At 41.4% G+C, this 24,078-nt stretch overlaps 1 protein-coding gene across 1 annotated transcript in view; it reads left to right on the top strand.

The window, feature by feature from the left end:
- LOC122404818 (small conductance calcium-activated potassium channel protein 2) overlaps positions 1-24,078 on the top strand; it is a 246,231-nt gene that overhangs the window by 71,753 nt on the left and 150,400 nt on the right. The window contains exons 2-3 of the mRNA XM_043409070.1: positions 1,608-2,098; positions 10,725-10,995. Of these exons, the coding sequence (XP_043265005.1) occupies positions 1,650-2,098; positions 10,725-10,995 (720 nt within the window). The 5' untranslated portion in view covers positions 1,608-1,649. The remainder of the gene's footprint in view (positions 1-1,607; positions 2,099-10,724; positions 10,996-24,078) is intronic.

Here is a 24,078-nt window from a genome sequence, read left to right as displayed (position 1 = left end):
GAACAAACACACCCGTACGCTTTCGGATCGTTTGTGCATACCGTACGATGGCGAAGAAATAAAACCGATAGGAGAATTTGGGCAACGTATACGGATAGGCCAAAGGCGAAATAAATGCATTCGTATGCATTCGGTGATGTTCCGGAGCAGTGTCGGTACATCAAAGGGAGCTCGTGCCCGCAGAGAACATCCGCGGAGCATCCAACTCTGTTTGCGACGAAACTTTGTTGGTTTGAGTAGCCCGAGAGCGTAGGAATGCGCGTTGAATGGGCAAGGAATCCGAACGGAGAACAGTTCGAAAGACAATCAGCGAATGATACGGTCCGAACATCTGTGATCCGAGTCGTTCATTTACTAGAAGCTGCCATACTGGGTGTCTGCCTGCAAGTGCAAAGTTTTTTCGCCCCAGGTTCGAGTCCTGTTAGAACAAATCTTTTTTTTTAATTTTTTTAATCATTTTTCAATGGTACGCTAAATGTGATATTATATTTTTGACTGATCTTCGGTATATATTTTTTTTCTAAAAGTTAAGTCTAAAACATAAAAGATTCAGGGGCCACGTACATCTAATGGAAGTTCTGTTCTCACAGAAATTATAAAGTTTTGTGTTTAACTCTGGTGAAAAGGCCGCTTCATTTACATTGATGAAATGTGAGTGATTTTCGGATAGTCGCGAGGCATACCAAGCATATTTGTAATAAGAATAAGTAAGACAAAGTAAAAAAAGACCATGTATATTCAGTTTCCACTGTCTCAGAACAGTCTTACAACGCGTATCGAAATGGTTAAACTTTAGAAGCGTGCAGTTCCGAAGCTACTAGTGTTTTATCCATAACTGAGCCACTGTTAGAAGCGGCAAAGCCTCCTCTTTAAAATGGCTTTTGGATTTTGTCGATCGGACTTTCCGTTTTCGAGATATCGTAATTTATGTAAAGGGGTAATCTTTTTTAATTCGACTATCTCTGTCTCCGTCTGACGCGTCGCGCCGGACCTCTCTTTCTCGCACGTGACTCGTGACCGAGTGGCCGAGTAACCTAGTTTCTCCGAGCACGTGCCAGTCAACGACCTTGACAAGGCCGTAGTAAGAATGTAAACAAACGCTTCGGACCCTTATATCTCCGGAACTAGCCACCGCATCGACTTGAAACTAAAATCGCTATATCTCCGGAACTAATAAAGCTATCGACTTGTACAAACGCTCATTTTAAAGGACATTTCATCCTCTATCCAATGACTATACCAACTATCATATTTTATGCTGTCTTCTATGTTTATTTTGACATTTACTTTGACGCTACATATCCAAAGACGTTTCGGCAACTCCTATCGATTATACGATCGATATGCGATACAACTGGATTATAAATTATTTATTTAATTGAAAATGAACTTAAATACAGGATGTTTGCGTAATTACTATCATATTAGAATCTCCTATTAAAATTTTTCCCAGGGTTAGCCGACCATCAAAATTATCTTCACGCGTGGTATAAACTTTTACTAATTTTCTTCTTGTTGGTTATAATTTCGTCAGTTTCCCGAATGGTGAACTCCTGTATTGATATTTTGACCAAGTTGACTGACGTTTGGAATTGTTTGGGTTTCAGGAAATGGCCACGTGACGCGTCAGTCGAGAACCCGGGCGCAAGATGAATACGAACGGCAATGTCGGCTCTCAGGAGGGTGGAAACGGTACCGATTACGGTTCCAGCGAGGAGACGGCAGCCCTGCTGAGCAGGGCGCCACCCCCGCCGGTCGTGGTTGCCGCGGCGTCTCAGGGCAAGCCGGTGCTCACGCGACAGGATCGAGCAACCTTTTTGGTTGCCTCGCCACAGTTGTCCGTCTCGGGGCTCGGCGGCTCCGAGGAGAGCGGCACCAACGAAGACCCGGCAACGAGATCGGTACCGGACATTGAGTTGCACTGTCGACTCGACAACGACGTTCAACCGCCTCCGCAGCAGCAGACCCAAGTACAGCAACCGATCGTGCCTACCATTTATCGCTCCAGACAGCCTCACCACCAGCACAGATGTCGCTGCGATCGCAGGGACTCACTGGCGCCATCTTCAGCGTTGCATCTCGCGAGAAGCGTTTCTAGGTTAGTGACAGACATTACACTTCGTTCAATTAGACTAGCAAGAGAATTAACGATCGAGGAGAAATTATAAACGTCCTGGGGGGGTTTTTAAGTAATTTTACCTATTATTTTAAGTTATTATTTTGGGTTGTAATTGTCGAGGACGTACAATGGCGCTCGCGGACTTGAATATCGCGCAAAAACATGAACATTAAAGCTCGATTAACTCAGCCACCCGAAATGTTAATGTTTGCGTCCATTATTTACTCGACACGCGTTACTAATTGTTTTATCTACCGTCTGTCGAAAACTGTGAATAATTACAATAAATGCATTTATTGGTTGAACGTTTAAACGAACCGACACCCCGTACCATGACTGTTATTATTGTAAACTCGTTCTCCAAATATAAATTACGTGCATTATCGATGCATTGTGAACCGTTAATCCAACATTTCGAAGCGCGAGAGATCGAATAATTCCGTATACGGGAATAATTTTCCAACCGTAAACAGGTTCGACGATCCACGCGATCGTCAAGTTCAAGTTAATGCGAATTTTAAAATTGATGGAATTCTATATTACTCCCACCCAAAGACATTGTCTGAAGATTTTGAGCTTACGCGGTGACGTGAAAACGTCGGTGAAAATTTTTGACTGGTTTGCTGAATTTTGCATAAGAGGGTTTCAAGAGAGGCATTATACCATGGAGATGGTCTCCTTTTCGATGATGTTATCACTTGACCTGAATTTAGAAAGTTCTTGGAGCGTACGTTTAGCATCATTCGCGATAGCCATCTTCATTCCTTTCAACTAGTCCTGCCGACTTCGGGACAGTTGCTAATCCAATGAAAAACAGTTTAGCTCGTTCGAAGTTATTAGTTTCTCACCCCTAACTCGAACAAGTGTTGTTACCATTTCTTAACCAAACTGAAACGTTTTATTAGCGAATTTTTTAAACCAGATTCACCACTGGGCAATTAAAGACCCGTTTCCTGGTCGTTTCTTCGGCGAGATAATGGCATTTCGAGCGTGTATCTGCTATCTTGCGTAGTTGGCCGCCTCCGCAGTGGTTACGGAATGAATTTCCAACTCAACACAACGCGAGACGTTGGAATTCTCGACGGAGCGTAGCGAGGGAAGTTTCAATTTATGTAACTGGCGAAGTTTTGGAGTTCAGACACCGTCTCGGGGCATATCGAAGAAGGGTTCGAAACAGTGTGTAACGCGAGCGCCTCTGTATCATAGTTTCCAACGTTTAAAGCAGCGCAGGATGTTGAATGCGGCCGCTAACTGCTGCTTCGCGGCTTCGACCCATGACAAATTGCCTGTCGCGAGGAATCCCTACCGTGGGCTCACAGATTTTTCGACAAGAATAAGCAGAGCTTCGAGTCGAACAGAATCGGTCGAGAGTGACAGTTTCTCAATTCAAATTCCGGCGATAAAAATGTAAGAAACGTAAAAAGATTAATAGCACTCCTCTGAACGCCAAGACAGAGTTACGTAGGAATTTTTTTCAAAGCAATTCCCAACGCCCCCATTGTGTTATTCAAATTTCGAAATCGTGTTCTTGTTGCGAATTTCTTCTTTTCATTTTAACTTTACCAGCCGCTGTGCATGCCTTGCAACCTTAATACTCTTTATAATATTTGAATCCCTCGTCTTCAGTCACTTTCCATACGCTTGCTCTTGCTTCTTTCAAACTTCCTACGTTTTTCTTCTTGTTTCGAGCTAAGCAGATTCAAGCACGTTCATTCCGTAGCCGGGTTTCCCCGAGCACAATTTATGCCGAGCCACATCCATTGCTGTATTTCTTTTCCGCGATCTTATTAATATACAGAGTGATCCTGGAAACTGGGACGAGCCGTAGATCTTTTCTAAGCTCACCCGCTAACTATCGACGCGGGAAATAATTTTTCTTTTCTCTTTTTTTATAGCACGAAATTAATCAGAATTTCTGTCTTTCGTTGGAACTAACGTCGTTCATCTTCGAGGGTGTCCAATATTTTTTCGAAAACTCGTGCCAGCCGACGAGCTCCGCGTTGAAAGAGGATCGTGGCAAATAAGTGCTCGTAGGAAAGCGTGCATCGTGTTTCGCGAAACGGACGGGTCAATATCGTCCAACGACGGCGGGCGATAAATTTCGCGGAGGAATTCAGTTAGGCAGTTCATCCCCTTTTCTCTTTAATAACTTGAGCCTGGCGTCGGTGTTTCCAAAAAGGGCTTCGCGTGGGAAGGTTTCTAGCATGGAGTGTTAAGCCCCCGACCTGGTTTCGGGATCCACCGCGATGTACCAAACTACTATCGCCGGGGAACGAGCCAGTCTTCTATTTCCAAATTCGTGGTAACCCATGTTTCGTTACAGCTCGTAAAGCAAAATGCCACGCGCGGATTCCCCGGCAGGGAAGGAAACTATATTTCAGGGAATTGCGTGTTAGATCGGGGGCTATTCTACGTGCCGTGCTCTCGATGCCGTAGGAAATTTGTGGCTCTTAATTAGCGTTGTGCAGCAAGTTCCGTAGGAGACTATAGCAGCCTGTGTCCATAACCAAAAATGTTTCGTCCATACTACCACTCCTGGGAAGCAATAATTCGCTACACGACTCTTCCTGCTATTTAAAACAATGTCAAGGAAGCATTCTGGTCTGGTGAATCCAATGAAACGAGTTTTTAATTACCATATTTCTTCGTGGGGATTCGTGAACTTCACAGTGTTGTACACACAGACCTTAACCTTTAAGCTCCTATCCAATGAATCGACTTTTTTAATTATTATATTACACCTTAAAATTCGTAAACTTCACAGAGTTTTAAAATAAAATTAATTTCTGGTCCACATTTTAAGCTCCTATTGTTCAAAATAATAGACGACGAGGAAGTAATCTGGAAAATTAGTCGGAGACCATTTCCTTTTGAAGTCTGAACTGTTTAAGGTCGAGTTATGAAAAAAATTGATCGTAATGAAAAAAATAGAAATCCAACACTTCCTGCATTTGAAAAAGGTTCTCAATCCATGAAAAATTGAACAAAATCTGCGTGTAGAGCATTTCCATCGAGGTTCGCGAGTCTGATGCTCGTTCGAGCGACGAAGCCTTTGGACTCGCTCAAAAGGACCGGCAGGTCGAGGGATCTTGTGTTCCGCGCAGAAAGGTGGCTGGAACGGGGTTAAATTCGGCACTTTCTTCCCGAACTACGCTGTCGACTCTGACGGAATCGCAGTCTATCCAGAAAAATAAGAAAAAAATATTCACCCGAACGTTCCTCGATCATCGTCCAAGAGGAATTTCCCCGGCTTTGATGTCCTCGAGTTCGGACGATTTTTATTTCGATTATACTTAGGTGTCGAAAGGTAGAACTTAGGAGAACACTGAGAAGATCAATAATTTTTACAAAATATATTTATCGATTCCATGAGATTCCCCACTAACTTTGAAAACGAAATTTTGAAACTTTAAATTTTATTCAAACGTATTAATCGATTCTTTTTTTTTCGTATAAATGTAACTACTGGAAGAAAAATTTTAAGGGCGATTTTCTCGGTCTACGCGAATAGAAATTGTCGACAATGTTTTCTCGTTCCTTGGAGTTCTTCGACGATATGCTCTTTCGATGCATAGGAAAACAGATCTTATTTTCATAGGTAATTTTTTTTTGAATCGTTTCGCGTTACCTTTTGGATTGGATCGGTTAAAGAAAACGCAGGAAGCTGACGCCAGTTTTCTCCGAGAAAACGAAGAGAGAACCGCGGAATATTTTCCGCGACGATCGGGCGAACTTTAATAGTCCGGTGGGAATTTATAATGATTTTTTACTCGCTCGTTTAAAATTTCTTTGGACGGAGATTTGATTTTCTAAATTATGGAAAAATATTCCAATCCCTGTAGAAATTACATGAATTCTAAACATCTTCGGAGTTCAGCGGAGAAGTATTTTCGAGTTTGAAGTTCCGGAAGTTTTTCCACCTGTTTTCGTTTGTCTTTCGTCGAGACTTCCACGAGGAAGAAACAAATTTGAATATCTAGTGAGAATATTCTGAAAATTATATTAACTATAATTTACTATATTTTATTAAATTATATTAACTGCAATTTTGTGAGTAGGTTTGTGAAACGTTTTAGAAAACTCGGTTGCAAAATTTTCGAACCAACTTTGGGTTCTTAGAGTTCCAAGCCACGAACATTATATTCCTGACAACAATTTATACAATTGTCAAACGGTAATTCCTTTTTAGATGTCTTCGAACGAACCGTCTACGAAGAGATAAGAGTTTAAACGCGAAAAGCACGCTCTGTCGCGATACTTCCGGTTGCAGTAACATATGGGTTGGAATATAATAACCAGGAAGGGCTATGATACCATAAAAATAGGGGAAGCTCAGGAAAGAATAGACTTTTCGAAAATCCCGTGAGATTTTCCCGTTACGTTCTTACGTTTCGGCTACAAGAAAGATCGCCTGACGCGACGCGGAAGTGCACGAGACACAGCAATGACTCAAAACGTTCAGAGAATGCGCATTGCTTCGATAAATCTTAACTTAAGCGACTCACAGTCGAAAGAAACTGCGGTACAGTTATTTTGAATCGAAAATTTATTTACGTGTTTATGCATTCAAGTACTGTTTGAAGATGTTACAATTTTTAGTAAATGTTAAAATTAATATAAAAATCCCAACAGTTTTTTCAAGCGAACACATTAATTACGTTATTAGTCAAAAAAAATAATATAGAATTTTTAAAATTTACATAATGTTCCAAAAATTCTGTGTTATTTTCTAGGACTAATTATATTTATCATTCAGCGTAATTAACGAACGAATATAATAGTACGGAATGTACCGGCTTGTAAAGAGACTTGGAAGAACTGTTGGAATGTTGAATGATAATAGAATACAGCAAGAAAAGTTTGTACGCTGACCGATACTCTCGTACGAATTCTGCGATGAATAAATCATACGTTATCGCGGTCGTTTCAGTCAAAGTGTCAATTCGCTATTGAATTAATCATGCGGGGTTCGCGCGAAGTATGGAGGCATCGAACGAGTGGAATTGATCGACCGTGGGCAACAAAAGGAAAGTGGATTCGTATTGCAACGTTCGCGACAAAAGGACCGCGCAGTCTACGTTTCCACGCTATGATTTACAACATCGTAACAAAGTCGTTCGATGGAGCGACTTTGAGTTACTGCATCGACGTCGAAACGACGTTAAGAGACGCGTAAATAAATCTAACGTAACCGACATCGATAATGCCAATGGTAAATATCGTTTCTATTGCACCATAAACGTCAGCCACGCTTCGAGAATACTTCTAACGCGCAACATTTTCCAAATATAACAATTTTTAAAGTTGAAGCCAACTAGGAACTATATTTTTCAGGCTCTTTTTTTTACGACGCGTGTGTTGAAATTTCCGGACAAAATTTAGTTTTCATTCTTCTTGTTTCGAAACAGGAAATTGTTTCTGCAGGATTAAAACACAAGCGACTCTTTCGCTCAACAAGGTTGTTAGATGTACACTAAAACTTCAAACAACTCAAAAGATATTACGTTTGTGATCCTACAATGGTGCTTTGTGTTAAAGAGGACGTCGAATTCCAATTCCGTGAATAAATAGATGATACTGGAACGAAATAAAATTAATTGTCACGGTCTTAACGGGGGCATTTCGATTATTAGATCCCGAGAATGGAGCCACGAATACTCGAGTCTATTGCTAACGATATCTTGGAAGGACAGTCGTCTTCCATCAGCGTTAATTCTAAACCGAGAGCACTCAACTTAGAGACACGGTGGACAAAGGCCCCGACGACACCGATTCCTGAGCACATTCTCTCAGGAAAATCGAATTAGTCGCCTACATCGAGATCCACCTTGACGACACCTTCGTATCGAACTCCTCAACTTTTATTCCCCGAACCTTTCTTCGGCCCTTTTGTTTACCGAGGTTTGCGTGCAATCTATTTCTGCGCTATCGCGAACTCTGCAGCGTTCGAACTCTAAATTGTTAGATCTGTTGGAAAAGAATCGCTACTCGAGACGTTCAATGAATTTGAAAGAAAAAGAAACGAAAATTGTCAATAAATGATCTGCTACTTTGAAGATTGAAATAAGCTTTCACAGTAACTTAAATTGTTTTAGTTTATTTACGTTATAGGTTATTCTTAGCTATATCACGAATGCTCTAGAAAGGTTCATAGTAATTTATACGTATTTTCATTAATCACCTATGTGTTTCGTATAATAAATCGTATAATGTGCATCAAAATGTTTTCCATCAAACGTGAAAAGTCGTTCCTAATTACCATATTTGCTCTTCGTCCCCAACGGACCCTTTCCGCATTCGTGCTCTGTTAACCTCTCCGTTTCTAATATAATATTTACCACATGCGGAGTCGAGTAAACAGCAAAGTGACTCGCATATTAATCTCGTAGAAAGCCAACGGCGTTGTACACGCTGAATGCGTTCACAGTATCGCTGAACAGTTTGGATACACCTTGGAGAAACAAAAGGTGCTCTCGAATTTTGTTGAAATCATTCTCACTGGAAATAGTAAAAAATGTACATTTATTCGAAACGAGTTCGACGAACAACACCCATTGATTCGCAAAAAGTATTAACTCACCTAAATTACAAAAGATTATAATTTTTGTTACTTATTTTAGGAAATTCGACCGATTAATTAAACTTTTTTCGTTTTTTTTTCAATCGGTCACAGTGGTTTCCTCCCTTAAACGTAAACGCGAAGATCGCGTAACCATTAAACGTTGGTTAAATTCTGACTGATTTTGCTCTGGAACAATGGTACGAACAATTCGAACGCGTCTTCCTGTTCGATGGTGGTCGTGCCGCGATTTGCATATTCAAATTCTTCGCGATATAGTCGGTTATTATGTCTGTTATATCGCGATGGCGGGCATAGATACGGGGCGAACGGGTCCATTCTGGGCGTCAGGCATTGCTCAGGTCCGCGTGTACGCGACGTATTGTGGACGACAGTCCTATTGACAGTCAACGTGTTTACCAGTTGTATAAGATAATTAACTCCCAATGCCAAAATTGACAATGGCGTCTCCTGTTCATTAGACGAAACTTCATTAGCGGCGTCGGGGGAGGATGCGTGGCGCACCCAATCGGTGCGGCCGCGATAATATTATAACGTTATCGGGCGGTTCTCTTCATAATGTCGTAATCAAATCCGTCCTCAAAGCCGTGGAATCCTTAAGCCGCCGCTAAGAAGGAAACGCCACCAGCGATTCAATTTTAATCGAAACGCTGCATAATGGAACGCAGATTATACGGATACCCCGTAACGAGGAATGCAATCTGGCCTGCCGCAAAAAACTATTTAAATTTATGTGCACTTTCGCGGGCAACGTTTAATAAATAATATCGACGGTAAAACGAACGACGCACCACCGTTGCTGGTTAAATAAATATAGAAATTGCGATTACAGAATGAAATATTTCGCGATTCAATTATTCGTGTCGTTGGAAGTAAACTGTTGGAAGAATTATATTTATTTTACTTAATACTGACATTCTTTTGTTCGTAAAAATCTATGGTCCATACACCGTGATATGCTATCGAGCGATCCAAATTAAAATATGGCGTAGCTGCCCGGGGATATTCACACACAGAGACAAGAATTTGAGTTCCAAGATGAAGCGTTATTGCAACGGGTGTCCAGGGATTTAAGGGAAACTTCCCACTGTTCTTCGAAGAAGTTCAACCTGAAGCAATTTAACTATATAATTCCCTCGATAATTCCGATACCATTGCTTTCTTCGTAAACTTTGTAGTTCGTTTTGTATTTACGAAGCAATACGAGACGTATTTGCTCGGCTGGAATAAAAAGTAGCCTCGCGGATGAAGCAATGGTTCCACGTTCCATAAATACAAGAGTTCTCGCGGTACGAAGTAACTGAATTTTCAACGTTTGTTGAAAACTCATGAACGTATAGTAGCTTCTGTCCCGTTGCCAAAAACTCGTTCAAAACAAAGTACCGGGAAATGCACGAAATTTAAGGCGATTTTTCAGTGTGCTGCGAAAAAAATTCAAAGGAGAACAAAAGCAAAAAATAGTTCACCTTTTCTTTGCCTGGAGTGTTTCAGTGTATTAATAAAATTATTTATGTATGTTCTATATGGAATTAATTTCTTCGAACCATTACACTAACAATGGTATTATTGAACAAATTTATCAGTGTCGATATTTACTCTAATTATGTATTTTCACTATTGGTTAACGTGTTAATATCGAGGATGAGTACTTTTTGTTCAAAAGATTAGCTTCCCTCCTACTATTTAGGGATCTGGCCATTATGTTTTGATCCCGGTGGACCTAACCCAGACCACCTCCTCGGTATCTGAAAAAGGTGGGACGAAAGAGCCTAACCAAGTTGACCCGAAGACGCCTCCTTCGAGGACCCATATCGGCGTACTTAAAATCGATGCCAATTGTAAACTGACCTTCGACTCGACAGAATAGCGAATACAATACAAGGCAGGCACAAAGGCTCGAGCCTCGAGCCTCGGTGTGACACTCGGCCTAACAACACCTGGCCCCGATACTCTCGGGCCAATCGGATTCGCCTGTTCCTACGGTCCAATGGCGTCGATAACACCGTCCCCCCGTTTCTGTTGCAGAGAAAGCGTGAAGAGCGGGCACCATTGTTGCCCGTGCCAGGCCCCGCCGCCGCCAGTTCTCGTTACAACGTCCCCCAGTGCGCGAATAATACGACAAAGCTCGCAACCGGAAGCATCGGCGTGCTGTTGTTCCGGATGTTGTTGCCCTCTGCACGCTGGCACAGCGCCGAGTGCCGCCTCCCTGCGGCAGCTGCGCGAACCAGGCGACGGTATAGCCGGCATCGCCGCGGACTCGTTGCGGATCAATGGCGGCATTCGACAATTCCGACAGGTAAGCCCACGGTTACACGCGTTACCGATCAAACAAAGGGTTTGCCTTGCACCACCCACCACCCATCCCGTCACACGACCCTCCTGCGCTCACATCGCACACACCCGACGCGTTTACATCGTCTTGGATTGTTCCCCGAATCAAGCTTTTCCCCCACACACCCCCCTCTCTTTATGTGTATGCGTGTATCATGCTTCCATGGCGCGCGTTGAGATCCTGAATGCGGCCATTCCCTTACGAATCGTGTGACACGACGTTCTTTTTTACCTCGTCTGACCTACAGTAGCTCACGAAAGTATTCGAACGCCTCCAATCTACATACGTCGTTAACAAATAGAATGCATAGGTTTCAGTTTTCAAAATAAGATTGCAAGTTGTTAGGCTGCCGTGTAGTCAGATTCAATAATTCGGACACCTCAAACTTAACGATTTAACACATCTGACAACGCATACAGAATTTACAGGGCATCTAGTGCAAACATACGGGAGCTACTGTAGTTTGATCTAGTTTGACGCTGGATCACGTGGTTTGTTCGAGATTAGCGTAGACTGTTCTACTTTGTCGGAGTGTATCTTGTATTTCTGCACTTTGACAACGAGATATCGACGGTGTTCGAGTTTAGAGTCAGAAAACACACGTTGAGACTGTTTTTCTTCGCCCAAACGGCACCAAACATCGGCCCGCGACCAAAGTGACTAACTTCAGTAAAAATTCAAGGATACACGTTTCCTAGAACAGCATTTTTCTCGTACGAACCGCATGTTTTTCCGACGTCTACCAGTAAACATACTGGAATTGCATCACGTTTTCTAATAATCGTGTTTCGGTCGCATCCAGGATTCTTTCCGCGCGCGTAACACCGTGAAAAGGAAGCTAAGAAACGTTGTTGGGCGCCGCTGTGTCGTTGCCTCCGCTGCTTGTATCGTTGATAATCCGTCCGATCGGTGTTCCAACATCCCGAGCACGTGTTCTCTCTGTGTGCCACACCGCGCCAAACCCTCCCCGGCTGCGTGCACCTACTTTGGGTTGCTCCCGGTGTTTTCTTCGTGTTTGGAGTCCTCGTTACGCTGTCACCTTGTTAAAACACCGCCCTCGGGGAATTTCAATTCGCCGTTTTCGCACGCGCGATTGGCCGCCCCTGCGAATCACCGCCCCGGGATTTTTCTTGTCTCTCCTTTCTTTACTCTCGCGTTTTTTTCTTCTTTTTTTTTTGTTCAATCCCCGCGGGCCCTGGCGACCGTTCGAAAGGCGAGAACCACAGTTTCGCGGAGCAGGGGCTGAGCACGGCTTTGGGGAACATGGATCGACGGGATTGTGGGATCTGTAGAAAGGGACTCGAGAAACTTGGTAGACATTTGCTGGGAATTGTAGGTAACCTCCGGTTAAATTGATACAGAGATTTAATGATCCTGTTGCCGGTGGTGCGATTGTCTTGGGATTCCGGGTACGAATCGTGGACGTTAATAGTTGGGCAACGGGAAAATAGAAGAACGCGTGAAAAGGCTCTTCTCTAAGTCTGAAATGTTCGAAACTTAAAAAAGGTTGTACGACGATGGCGTGGATTGTAATTTCGTCCTGTTTACATTTTCACTATCGCTACGATTCGCCGCGGTCGCGACGTATCCTCTTGACCCGAATCGCGTACAATTTTTTCTCTAGGGTCGTTCTAATTTTATTCGTGTCCCTTTAATAATCTGGAGGAAGCTGCTGGTATTCGACTGAATAATTGAATGGTCGAGCACTTGTTCCGAATAAAAGCTGATTCTACCTCGATCTCTCGCGAGAAGGATTTTGCCGCGCCAAAAAGACCATAACGAGTCTCTTTTGTCTCCCCCCGTACAATATTCACGTGATTTTTATGATCTCACTGTCTGCGGAATTCTATCTTTTAGAGCCCTCTATTTTTATTTCTTCCTACAAGGAGAAATCGTTTTTCGAATTAAATTGCGATTAGAAAAATTAGAAAATTCGAGCAGCGGTCCTACGAACTACCCTCTTTATCGATGAAACGCTCGTGCTGCCATCTGGCCGAGGGTAGAAACATCGGGCGAAAGCCACCCCCAAGCAGCAAAGTCGCTGTACCGACACGTGGGAAAAAACCGACCCGCGATAAGAAGCTTCTACGAGTCGCTGATAATACGTCTGGTATAGCTCCACTTCGTAGATGGCACAGTGTGCAAAGAATAGTTTGCTTCCCGACGAATAAACACCACGGTAATGCACACTCAACGTATCTACACGAGTTCGATAGGGAACTGCACTTGTAAACGCTTGAAAAATTCAAAATTCAAAGCACAAAATTTACTTCAGTAGACGCAGTTTGAAGAAGATGTACAAAATTGGTCTTCCGATAGAATTACGATTGATAATTCACTTTTTTATTTCGTGCCTTAATTCTATATTTTGAACGGAGTTTTCGATGATTATTGAAACGTACGCTAATTCGTGCCCTTTCTCTTTCGTGCACGGCGTTCTCGAATGGTCGGATTTGATTAGTTTTGTGGTTCAAACTCCGCTGACCGCATTGATAAAAATCGTCGCGCAAACATAGTTGTATAAGTGGTTCCTTTCAGAGTAATGGCCTTTGAAATCCTTCGGTGCTGCGGGCGTTTATAAGCGCTTGGTCGATCGGTATAGTCCTTGCGGTGAACGCCCGCAGGCATTTTGGCATTTTGGAATATTCCAAAGGGATGAAGTTATTGGTTAGTGGAAATATCTTACAATAAGCGAAATATGATATCGATAGTACGCGCGAGCTTGTGCCACAGTACTTGTTACTCGTGGTGACCAGGACAGCTTACAGAAAATACACGAATACTAATTTTTTTATTTATTCTATTGGTTAAAAGTACTTCTTCAAATCGTATTTTATTCCATCTAAATAACATAATATAGTAACGTAGATTTAACAAAATTGTACAATTGAACGGATTAATTGAAAATTAAGTATCCGTGGACGTATATTCATATGAAGAACATCGTAGTCTATAAGTTTCATTTAAAAAAAAAATCGATCGAGTTCAGGGGTTGGGCATTGGAATTCGTGCGGCTGACCATATCGCACAATTTCTACTTGAATTAGTTTTTTCTTTCTATTAACTGCTCGCAGCTTTACAATCTGTTGGATGGACATTCGGTAACTTCTTCTAACGTGTGTTTTACAATACGTAAATTTATCTAATAACTCGTTAGAATCGATATTTCATCACCAAACACCATTTCAAGTAGTAAGAACGATAACAAGTCAGACACGTGGATCAATGTTTATTAAAGTAAAATCCGTGAATATTAAAAATCGATTTCTTCGATAGTGAAACTTCGACGTACAAAAAACTTTGTTTCACAATTTAATATTGAATCGTTAAATATTAAAAAATCAATCTCCTCGATAAACGAAGAGTCCAGTGTGCAACGAGTAAAATTCCGATTTCGTTACGGTGGGCAAAAATGTTCATTGGCATGCGTTCGTGCCCGCGGTAGAACGCGTATAAACAACCCCCATAGAGGGGGTAATTTGCTTATCCTCAAGAGGGAATCCTCGACGAGCATGAAACGGATTCTCGTTAAATGAGATCCAGGGCAAAAATGGAACGGTAAAGAAAGACTCGCGGCAGGAAATGGAGGGGGGGGGGGAAAGGGGGGTTCGCGACATTGTTAGTTTAATTAACTCTCCTTGGCGTGGCGAAACGCTTCGTAACGTATAGATACCTCGGGCGGGGGGCGGGCTTTTGTACGTGATTTTGGCCGGAAGCCAACGGATTATAATCATGCCCGCGTATGTCGTGCACGGAATCAACCCTCGCGACGTGCAACCGTGACACCAGGGATAATTGGGGCCCTTTTTTACCGCCTGTGGCGAATACCTGTCACTTTTTTCCATCGAAATTGCCCAACAAGAGCCAGTTTTCGGAAGTGGCACGCGAACGAGTCAATCAACGAGTCCATCCTATGCTTATTCTTCTGGGAATGAATCTTCGACGCTATAATTAAACGCGAAATACTTTGGGAAAATTGTTAAAAGTAGAACATATTTGTTTCGAGCTTACAATCATTTTTTAAAGGAAGGACGAAATTATTGGACGACTGGTACGGTGAAGGGATATTTATTCCGGTGATTCCATCGACGTTGCTAATAGATAAGAGGGTCGAATTGCGCGGCGGCATGAGATAGCCGAGTCTCGATGCATAAACCGGCAAGATCTCGAAGAAAGTTCCGTGTCGTGTGGCCATAATAACGCGGTTCGTTATAAATCTGGAACGGTACACGTGTTTCACGTCCGTGGAGACGCATCCTGGGAAATGAAGCGGATGGGATCCGGGACTTTAAAAGCAAGGACAGCGGTTTTTACGTTTTTATCGCGTGCAGACGATCTGAAGCATAGCCTGCGCCAGAGAAATGCTTCTCGTCTTTGCACGAAATCTGTCAGGCTGCTCTTGAAACGATGAGCGCGTCTCCGGTGTAATGAAATGCTTGGAGGATTTGATGACAAAGAGGTATAATATATATGTATATGTATCTGGCCAAGCGGACAAATAAGAAACGAGGGAACAAGAGGAGTACAATTAATTCCCGCGAATTTTCTCGACGCCAAGCAAATATACTAAGATCGTTTCGCTGTTTGGTCGCTCGAGTATCACGGAAAGATTAAAGTTATGAAATGTTAAGAGGGTTTCATTTGTATAAAAGTGAAACAAAGGAGTCTCTCTTCTCGAGCCCGTACTATTTACGTTACAATCGTCCTTACAACAATAACCACTCTTCCATTTACAATAGTCGCCATTTTAATTAAGACACATTAATTAAAACAACCCTTGCAACGACCTTCTTGCAAGCCACGCCCCTCTACACACCCTCAAACACACAGAAACGTCATTAGTTGCTCGAGGTTATGAACAGATTCACCCCCGAAAAACTTATCCGACCGACACGTATTTGTTAAATGTTTTGAACACGGTTCTTCTTGGTGTTTGAATGCGTTTGAACGTGTATGGAATAGTCTCAAACTTGCGCGACTGGTTGTTGTCATCCCTGAGATATCGTGGCGCATACTTTGTTTCCATCGAGAAACATTCAATTGTTAAATATAGCTTTTATACTTGACGTGCAGGTATCAAAGTATGCTCCATTCGTTTACGTGTACACCAACGAATGACAAACTTTTTAATTCCCCTTTGAATGATCTGTTTTTTGAACCACGCTCTCTAAATGTATTTCTGTATATTTACGATTAACTTGCTAATCTCTAACTCGTTTCAGTGAAGTCTTACATCCTCGAGGCAATCAGAATATTCAGTTATCAACGTACATTAAATTCAAACTTTAAATCAAGCATAATTACAATTATCTATTGAAAAACTGCTTGATAATTTCGCGAACAGATCGTAGTACGTACTTTGCGTATCGATTCCGTAAGTAACGAATGAAGAACGATTATTTTTTTTCTACGGATGCTAGGATATTGTTCGACAGTTAAATTCGTGGTAGGAAATAAGTGGTCCATTAAACGAGTTAATATGCAGCTCGAATCTTTGACGAAGACACCTTTCACGTTATGTTCGCTGCGGTAACGATTGTCCGCGTTGAAAACGTGCTCCGGAGGAACGTTTCGCACGTGCAAGATATGTTTTAGCGCATCGTGAACGTTTATAATGCTCTCTGGTGTGTGCAGGATGTTCCTAAAACTTTATCGAGATATTCTGCTGATCGTACGTTACGATTATTCGAGCAACATCATCCTTCTCGCCATAGAATTCTAAAACGTGGCTATTATGCATCGAAAATTAGAAACATATATTCTATCACATTCAATTTTCAAACACAGTAATCGTGTATTTACGCGTTTGTGAACTTTTGGTACACACTGGACACAAATATGTATACACAGAACAGTAAAAAGGGTTGAATGAAAAGCTACATGAAAAGCTCGACGATGAAAGGATTTTCAGAATTCTACGTTTCGCTCTGATTTATTCGCAAATCTATTGTTTAGTTAATTATTGTCGACGGAGAACAATATGCGTGAATTACGAGCGAATTTGTAAAGTGGCGGAGCAAATTATCGTGAGATTTAAACGCAACGTTCAAAAAGTTGTCGATCGCTTTCCAAGAATAAATCGAAAGAAGGGAGTTCGGGACAAAGGGACGTTGCGCAAACAACGACAGCAGACCTTAAATCAAACTTGTTCGAGAAGTGTATTTAACAAGATGGAAGCTGCGAACGAAACGGCCAAATGCATCAATGTCCAATATAATCGTGGCTAATAAATCCACGAATGCTGCAGACATTGTTCGATGTTTGCGTCTACGATAGAAAGAAATTTCTACCGTGGGTGGTGTGGAAGCTGCAACTTTTATCTCGATAAATTTCAAATTATGGCCATTATGCTCGAAGTTTCTGGACAATGCATCTAGATGGCGCAACACATAATACTGGTTCTACACGACGACCCCTAATTTTTGGAATCTATTTCGTGGCTTCGAAACGAGTGATTAAACGATTTCCAAACTAGTTTCAAATAAAAATAAAATAAAAATAGAAATTAACATGTTATAAGAATATTCTCAAAATCATCTCGAAATCTTCACGAAATTGTTAGGGGTCATCGATTTAATTTTGCGACAAAGGAGTTTGAGAGGAAATAATTTCTAAAATTCATTACCATCGAAAGGCCTCGATTGGCGATTAATTGCGGGTATCACGTTTCGCGATGGGCGCTTTGAAAAAATCTGATTTTATACAAATCGAGAGATATTCGATGTATCCCCGGAATTGGCGTAGTTACGCGAAGTATGTAGAAAGGTTCCGCAAATTGAACGTCCAAAGCGCACGTTCAACGAGATAAATTCTATCAGAGGATGAAATCGGCGAGTATATCCACTCTAGCGTTACTAATGTCGGCGGGCTACAATAAATTCTCCGAATGGTCACGAATCAACTTCGCGTTTCGAGCGATAATCTTGCTTTGCGGGTTCTACGAAAGTCTAGAAATCCTCTCGAGTTACTAACGCGATCGTGTAAACTGATTGCTACGATGCGTCCTATTGTACCACGTTGGCACACTTCTTCGCCTAAGTACCACGTGCCCTTTGACCGTGTCCCAAATAATCTCAGTAACCACGTGACTCTTCTTCAATGGCAGGAAGCTGAAAAAGTCGGTTCTAAATCAATAAATCTGATGAAATATTCTATAATTTATGTAAATCTATGTAAAAAATTTTTCTTGATGTAGTATGATGTTTATTATTCTATATATAAAATTGTCGAAATGTTCATGGCAAAATGTGATATTTACGAATAATGTATGATCGTTAGCTTTTAATAAATCCTATGAGTTAATTGAGAGGGATTTTTGAAACAAATGGAGTATTCTATAAAAAATTTTCTTGCCTATCATTGATTTTGAGAAGGAAAGCTCGTGCATCAGGTGCCATTTACCAGTTACGTAGCAGCATATTTTTCGACTGATGTTTATTAGAGTTATTCCAGGATTAAGGAACGGTACGTCTATGTTATCTGTTGTCATTTAAAAAAAATGCTATCGGTCGACCCAATTTCTGGGGGCCATCCAGTGCACAGAATTACGTGCCTCGAACCCGACGTTCCGAGGGAGTAGAATTTTCGTTGTGTTTCTGTCCACGTGACCTGATAACGGGGGACCTCTGTTTCGCTCGTAATAGCTCGTGACGGAGGGACGTTTTTGTCGCGCGCTTCGGAAGCTACGGAGAAAATGCTTGATCGAAGTGCCGGGCCAGAAAAGGGTGTGGAAAATCGAAACGGAACTTGTTCTTGATACGTAACCGCGTTGCGTACTTTTTCCACTGTAACGCGAACATTTTGTCGCGTCACTATTTATCGATAACGTCATCCACGATCACTAAAATAATACAGAATTAGCGTCACTGAAAATCTGTTTCTTCGATTTGTAATTTGTTAGTCTTTGAATATCAACACTCGTGTACGTCAATAATTAAAAGAAATTACCTCAATTTCTACTAAGGGGCCATTCTACCTTGTACCTGTTTCTTTGTAATTTTTTTTGCGGACTATTAAAGAGCGATTAATTCCATGTTTTGTAGATACATTTATTATATATTTAGCTATATTTACGAATTTTTGCAACGCATAATATCTATTGATTACGCTGTTTTTTTTTTATCAACAAACAACAGTTTTTACGAACGGCGCCTGACTGCGTATGTGATATCTTGCGAACAAGTTATCCGAAATCCAAAAACCGACCATATTCTTAATGTAGATGAGTGTGATTATAGCATGAACTAGGCAACAAAATGCCAAAATGGCAGCTATTTTACGAAAAATACTGAATATTTTCATACATTCGGTTGCTTTTTTGTTAATAAAAGAAAAAGTATTGCATATATCGCAATTATCCTAGTTCATGCTATAGGGAGACCAGTTCTAAAGATACTTTGTAAATTTCATGCTGATATCTTGAATAGTTTTTTCATTATCACATACGCAGTGCCGAAAAATGTAGTTTCGAGAAAAACAGCTTTAAAGTTTCAGCAGGCTATAACTTCGTTAGTTTTTCAAATTTCAACTTAATATTTGGTAGATATATTTTCGAGACTACATACTAAAAGAAAATGCAAAAAAAAAATCGATTTTTTAAATCCCACAAGGTAGAAAGGCCCCTTAAAAGCATCGATCACAGTCAATTCTAAATGGTGTTAAGCTTGTACAGAATATACTTTGAGAGATAACGTATGCTTGAAATAATTTCCAGTAAGCTGTTGAACATTGACGACTTAAATATTGAACTTACACGCTCTGCACATGAATTACAATTTCAGTTTGCTAAAATGAGTCAGTGAAGCGTCGAGAATGCCTGGAATGCGTTCATGGGTGGTACATTTCCAGTAAGCTGTTGAACGTTAACGACTTAAAATATTGAACGAACTTGCTCTGCACGTGAATTACAATGCCAGTTTGCTAAAATGAGTCAATGTAGCGACGACAATGCCTGGAATGCGTTCGCGTAGCAGTTCATTGACGGTACAGGGTTCTGAAAATGATAAACGAGAATTAGCAATTTACAGAAGAGCCTCTCGCCCGTTCGGTCGATATCAATTTCCTTTTCTTTCATCGAACGTCTCTCATTAAAAGGGATCGGATAAAAGCCAGCCGCTGAAACCCGTCGACCGCCTGTTTGTTCTTTCTTTATTCGTCCCTGTAGACGCTTTACCGCGGCGCGCGGAAGATAAATAGCGGAAAAAGGGCAGGTTTAATCGCGGATGGAAAACAAACGCACGAAAGGAACAATTACGAGCAAGTGGAAGGCGATCTGAATCTTTTAGGACAGTTTTTTTTTTTGCGAACGTTTCGTCGCTGGGTTTTTGTTAACGAGTCTGCGGTTAGCGAGGATGCGTCGAGATGATCTTTGATTCATGGAATAATTCAGTGTCGAGGGTTCCCCGGCTGAGATTACGGTCGATCGAGTGCCACCATCGATACTGCATCCCGCCGTCGCTCTCTGAAATGCAGCATTAATAATTAATCCGCTCGTTGTTCCGCATGCATCGAACGCCCCGCTCGCTGAATTGAATTTTTGAACGAGCTAATCGCACGCTCGAAGATAATTTCACTCCAGAGAAGAGACACTCGTTTTAGAATCGGTTACGGCTTTATCGTTTTATCTTTTTCAGAAAGTTACTCGTTTCAAATTAAAATTCAAACTTCGAGATTCCAGGGAATATCGTCGAAAAGACCGCGCAGCCACAGATCATCGTGCTCGAAATTAATTTCCACCCTTAAAATCTTCTAACGGATAATAATTCCAGGAACACCCTAATAATATCCCCGGAATTATTTCTTGACCCTCGGCGCTGAATACATTCCTTAATCGTCCCTCCTCGGAATAAATTCCACGACCCCTGCTTTAAACTGTGCCGCGAGCTTAAAAAGCTTAAGAGCCACTAATAGGAAAACCCTACAGCTGCGCCTCCCTAGGCTTTTATGATATTCCTTTTAAAAAATTAATAATTTTCCCCCGAATGGGCACTTCGTAAACAAACATTTAAAATTCAAAAGTTTTAAATTTTTCTTCGCGCGAGAAGCTCGATACTTCTGTGAAATATTATGGAAAAGAAAATGCCTATTGGTATAAAACATTCTATGAAACGCGATCTCGTTCGACGGCCAGATTTATGCCTCGAAATTCCATCAAACTTTCAGGACTCCCTCGCGAGTCAAGTTTGCGAAAGCTAAAGTATTCTCTGGGTCGTCCAATCAATCCCCCGTGCGCCGGGAAATAAGCAGACGATCGTCGATTTCGCCAATGTATCGAAAGCAACGGGGAGATTGAAGGAATCCTTATCGAACGTTCGGAAACACCGTTGTCTTTAGCCGTGGAAAATAATGCGAAACACGTACCGCTCATTTCTGGCTGCATCGGCTGCGATCCGTACTCGGCCTCATTGAAATCCGTAGCGAACGTTTTCGCGTGATCCCGGATGCTTTTCGAGCGTATCGTTGTCCAATAAACGAGTCGAATTGCTCTGTCCGACGGCTGATCGTGACGCAGATTTAGTGCCTATTAGTCCCCCGTCCGTTCGAACGAGGCTAGTGTTCCGATAGTTCCAACTTCTGGCGTTGCAGAAGTCGTTGCACCTCATTCTGCGATCCGAATTCTCTAACCAGGGTCAATTATTCTTGTCGTCGTTTGCAATATTTTACGGCACATAATAACGGGCCCCTCCAGACACGTTTAACGATCCTCCTTAGTAAAGAAATAAAAAATTCAGAGTCAAGTTATCGTTCAAAATATATTTATCTGTTAGCCTATTTTGTTAAGAATATTCAGAATCAGTTTTTGGGTGGTCTTTTTGATAATATTGCATCTCTTCCTGGGCGTTTGCTGCCTTACATGCTGAAAAGTTTAATGGTTGATCGAGTGCTTGCGAGAAAGATAAAAGTTGAGCGTGGCCCTCTAGTGGCGAGTTTTGGAACTGTCGCCACTCCACGAGAGATGAAACCTTTAATAACTATATTCTATCTATATCTTATATCTTAAAGTTCGAAAACAATTATTGTTAATACTGGGCGAATAATATCGTTGGCAAATACTATTTTTCCACTGATTTTATTTCCCCTCCTCCTGGAATAAAAGTAAGGAATCCGGGCGATGTTCGATTTAATCGGGTATAAAAATCGCGTTGAAATCGATATCTCGGTTACGATCGATCGTATCGAAAATTCATATAAATGAAAAAGTTTTCGAAATTTAACCTGCCACTATTTTTGTTATGTGCACGTTCGCCGTAAAAACACCGGTACGCTAGATATTGTGCATTTTACGGTCCGCGGCTGAGAGATAGCTTGGATTTTATGCCAAGTTATTCCCGTATATCTGCTTCAAGATTTTCCAAAATTTCTTTAGCTGTTTTCCCGTGATTGGGTAACAAACCGGCAAGATGATAGATAGAAGTGACTTTTAACGAAAGAAAGTTAATGTACACTATGTATTTATGCTATTTAAATGAGCTTTAAAGGCAGAAAATAGAGAGAAACGCTGGTACGATAAACGACCAAGGAGCAGTTTTATTTTAGCTGTTAGCGATTAGTTTTTAGCGCGATTAAAGTTTTCTGTGCCTGTTGTATTATTACATAAATACTGTGCAATACAAGGTGCACGGAAAATGGGCGATATTTGATATTTGTTATTGTTTATTTAAATGCAAGCTTGTGCATCGAATTGTGCGACTGTTGTGTCATTTAGGGCTGACGATGGTTGTCGCTGCTAGCATTTCGCTTCCCCTGAAAACGTTCTTAGACATTTAGTCGCTTCTGCAAACACCCTTTAGATAAATGGATGTCGTTATCCTGGTGGTTATAGTCGAGAACTTAATTTAAGAATATTTAATATTAAAATGATGTGATAGAATTAGCAAACGACTCGTGAACTACTTGATTTCTGCAAAAAAAAGAATTGTTATAATTTTATACTTTCAGCTGAAATATCTTGGAATTTTATTTTCAGCGCAAAATTAATTGCCTGTTTAACATTTCTGTTTCATTAGCAGACGTTCTCGTGAAAATTTCTGATTTTTCTGCGATACATTCGAATATTTCTCCAAGAATCACTCTAAAATATTTTTCTATTTCAATATCGTCATATTGGATTCTCTGAACAATATTTGAAGTTCCAGAGGAAACAACGCAACTCCCGAAACGACGAAAACGTTCGTTAAAGACTTTCGTTCGACAGACTTTCGCCATAAAAGCGGCATCAGCCGTTAACCTTGATTACCTTGGTAACCCCGATTATACGAGACTATAAGCAAAAAATTCAACTAATCGTGTCTGGAGTATCATCCAACGACCCTCCACCAGTCACAGTGATCGCTCTGCTCTCGATCACGCACGAAAAAAGCCTAATCCTTGCATCGAGAGCTAGTTCCCTCCAACCCTGACGCGGATTCTCCGACTCTGGTCTCAACCTTTCGATTCTTTATCCTGACGTCTGCCATCGGAAGAAAACGCGACAACGGGAGAGAAATTTAACGAGATTATACTTGGCGAATTGTTTTCGGAATTGTCTCCCCATCCATCAACTCGCTGAACTGCTCCATAGTTTCTAGAGTTTGGAGTATCTTGCGGAGACTTTGGTGATTCTTCCTCTGTTGGGTTAATGGGAATGTAACGTCAGCTTTTCACCGTGATAAGATGAATCTCACGCGTCACCGTTGACGATGAGATCACCTTATCAGAATTTCACTTCTACCTTAGATCGCAGCATCGAGTTATCCATGCAAACTTAAAGCGATTTCAAAATCAGATGGACGCTTGTCTCGACAGATCTCAGTCGATAGAATTGTTGCAAGAAACTTTTCTTTGCTCGACGCCTTTGTTACTCGAAATACGAGTGTCGGGGGATATAAAAATTCGAACGAACGGAGATTTCCTCGGTATGGCTTTTAGTGAAAGGGCAAATCCCTTTATTTAAAGAAGAAGGTCGATATACGGTGCGAGGCACTTTCCTACATCGCCAAAAATATTATCGTTTCTGTTACGGACATGCCGAAGCACACGAAAGAGGAATTGTTTGGACAGAAAGAGCAA

Source organism: Colletes gigas, unplaced genomic scaffold (assembly GCF_013123115.1).
Source record: "Colletes gigas isolate AHSC1104 unplaced genomic scaffold, ASM1312311v1 Colletes_gigas_Sc00003, whole genome shotgun sequence".
Classification (NCBI taxonomy): domain Eukaryota; kingdom Metazoa; phylum Arthropoda; class Insecta; order Hymenoptera; family Colletidae; genus Colletes; species Colletes gigas.
The sequence above is the reverse complement of the archived record's forward strand: the minus strand, read 5'-3'. Positions and strand labels throughout refer to the sequence as shown.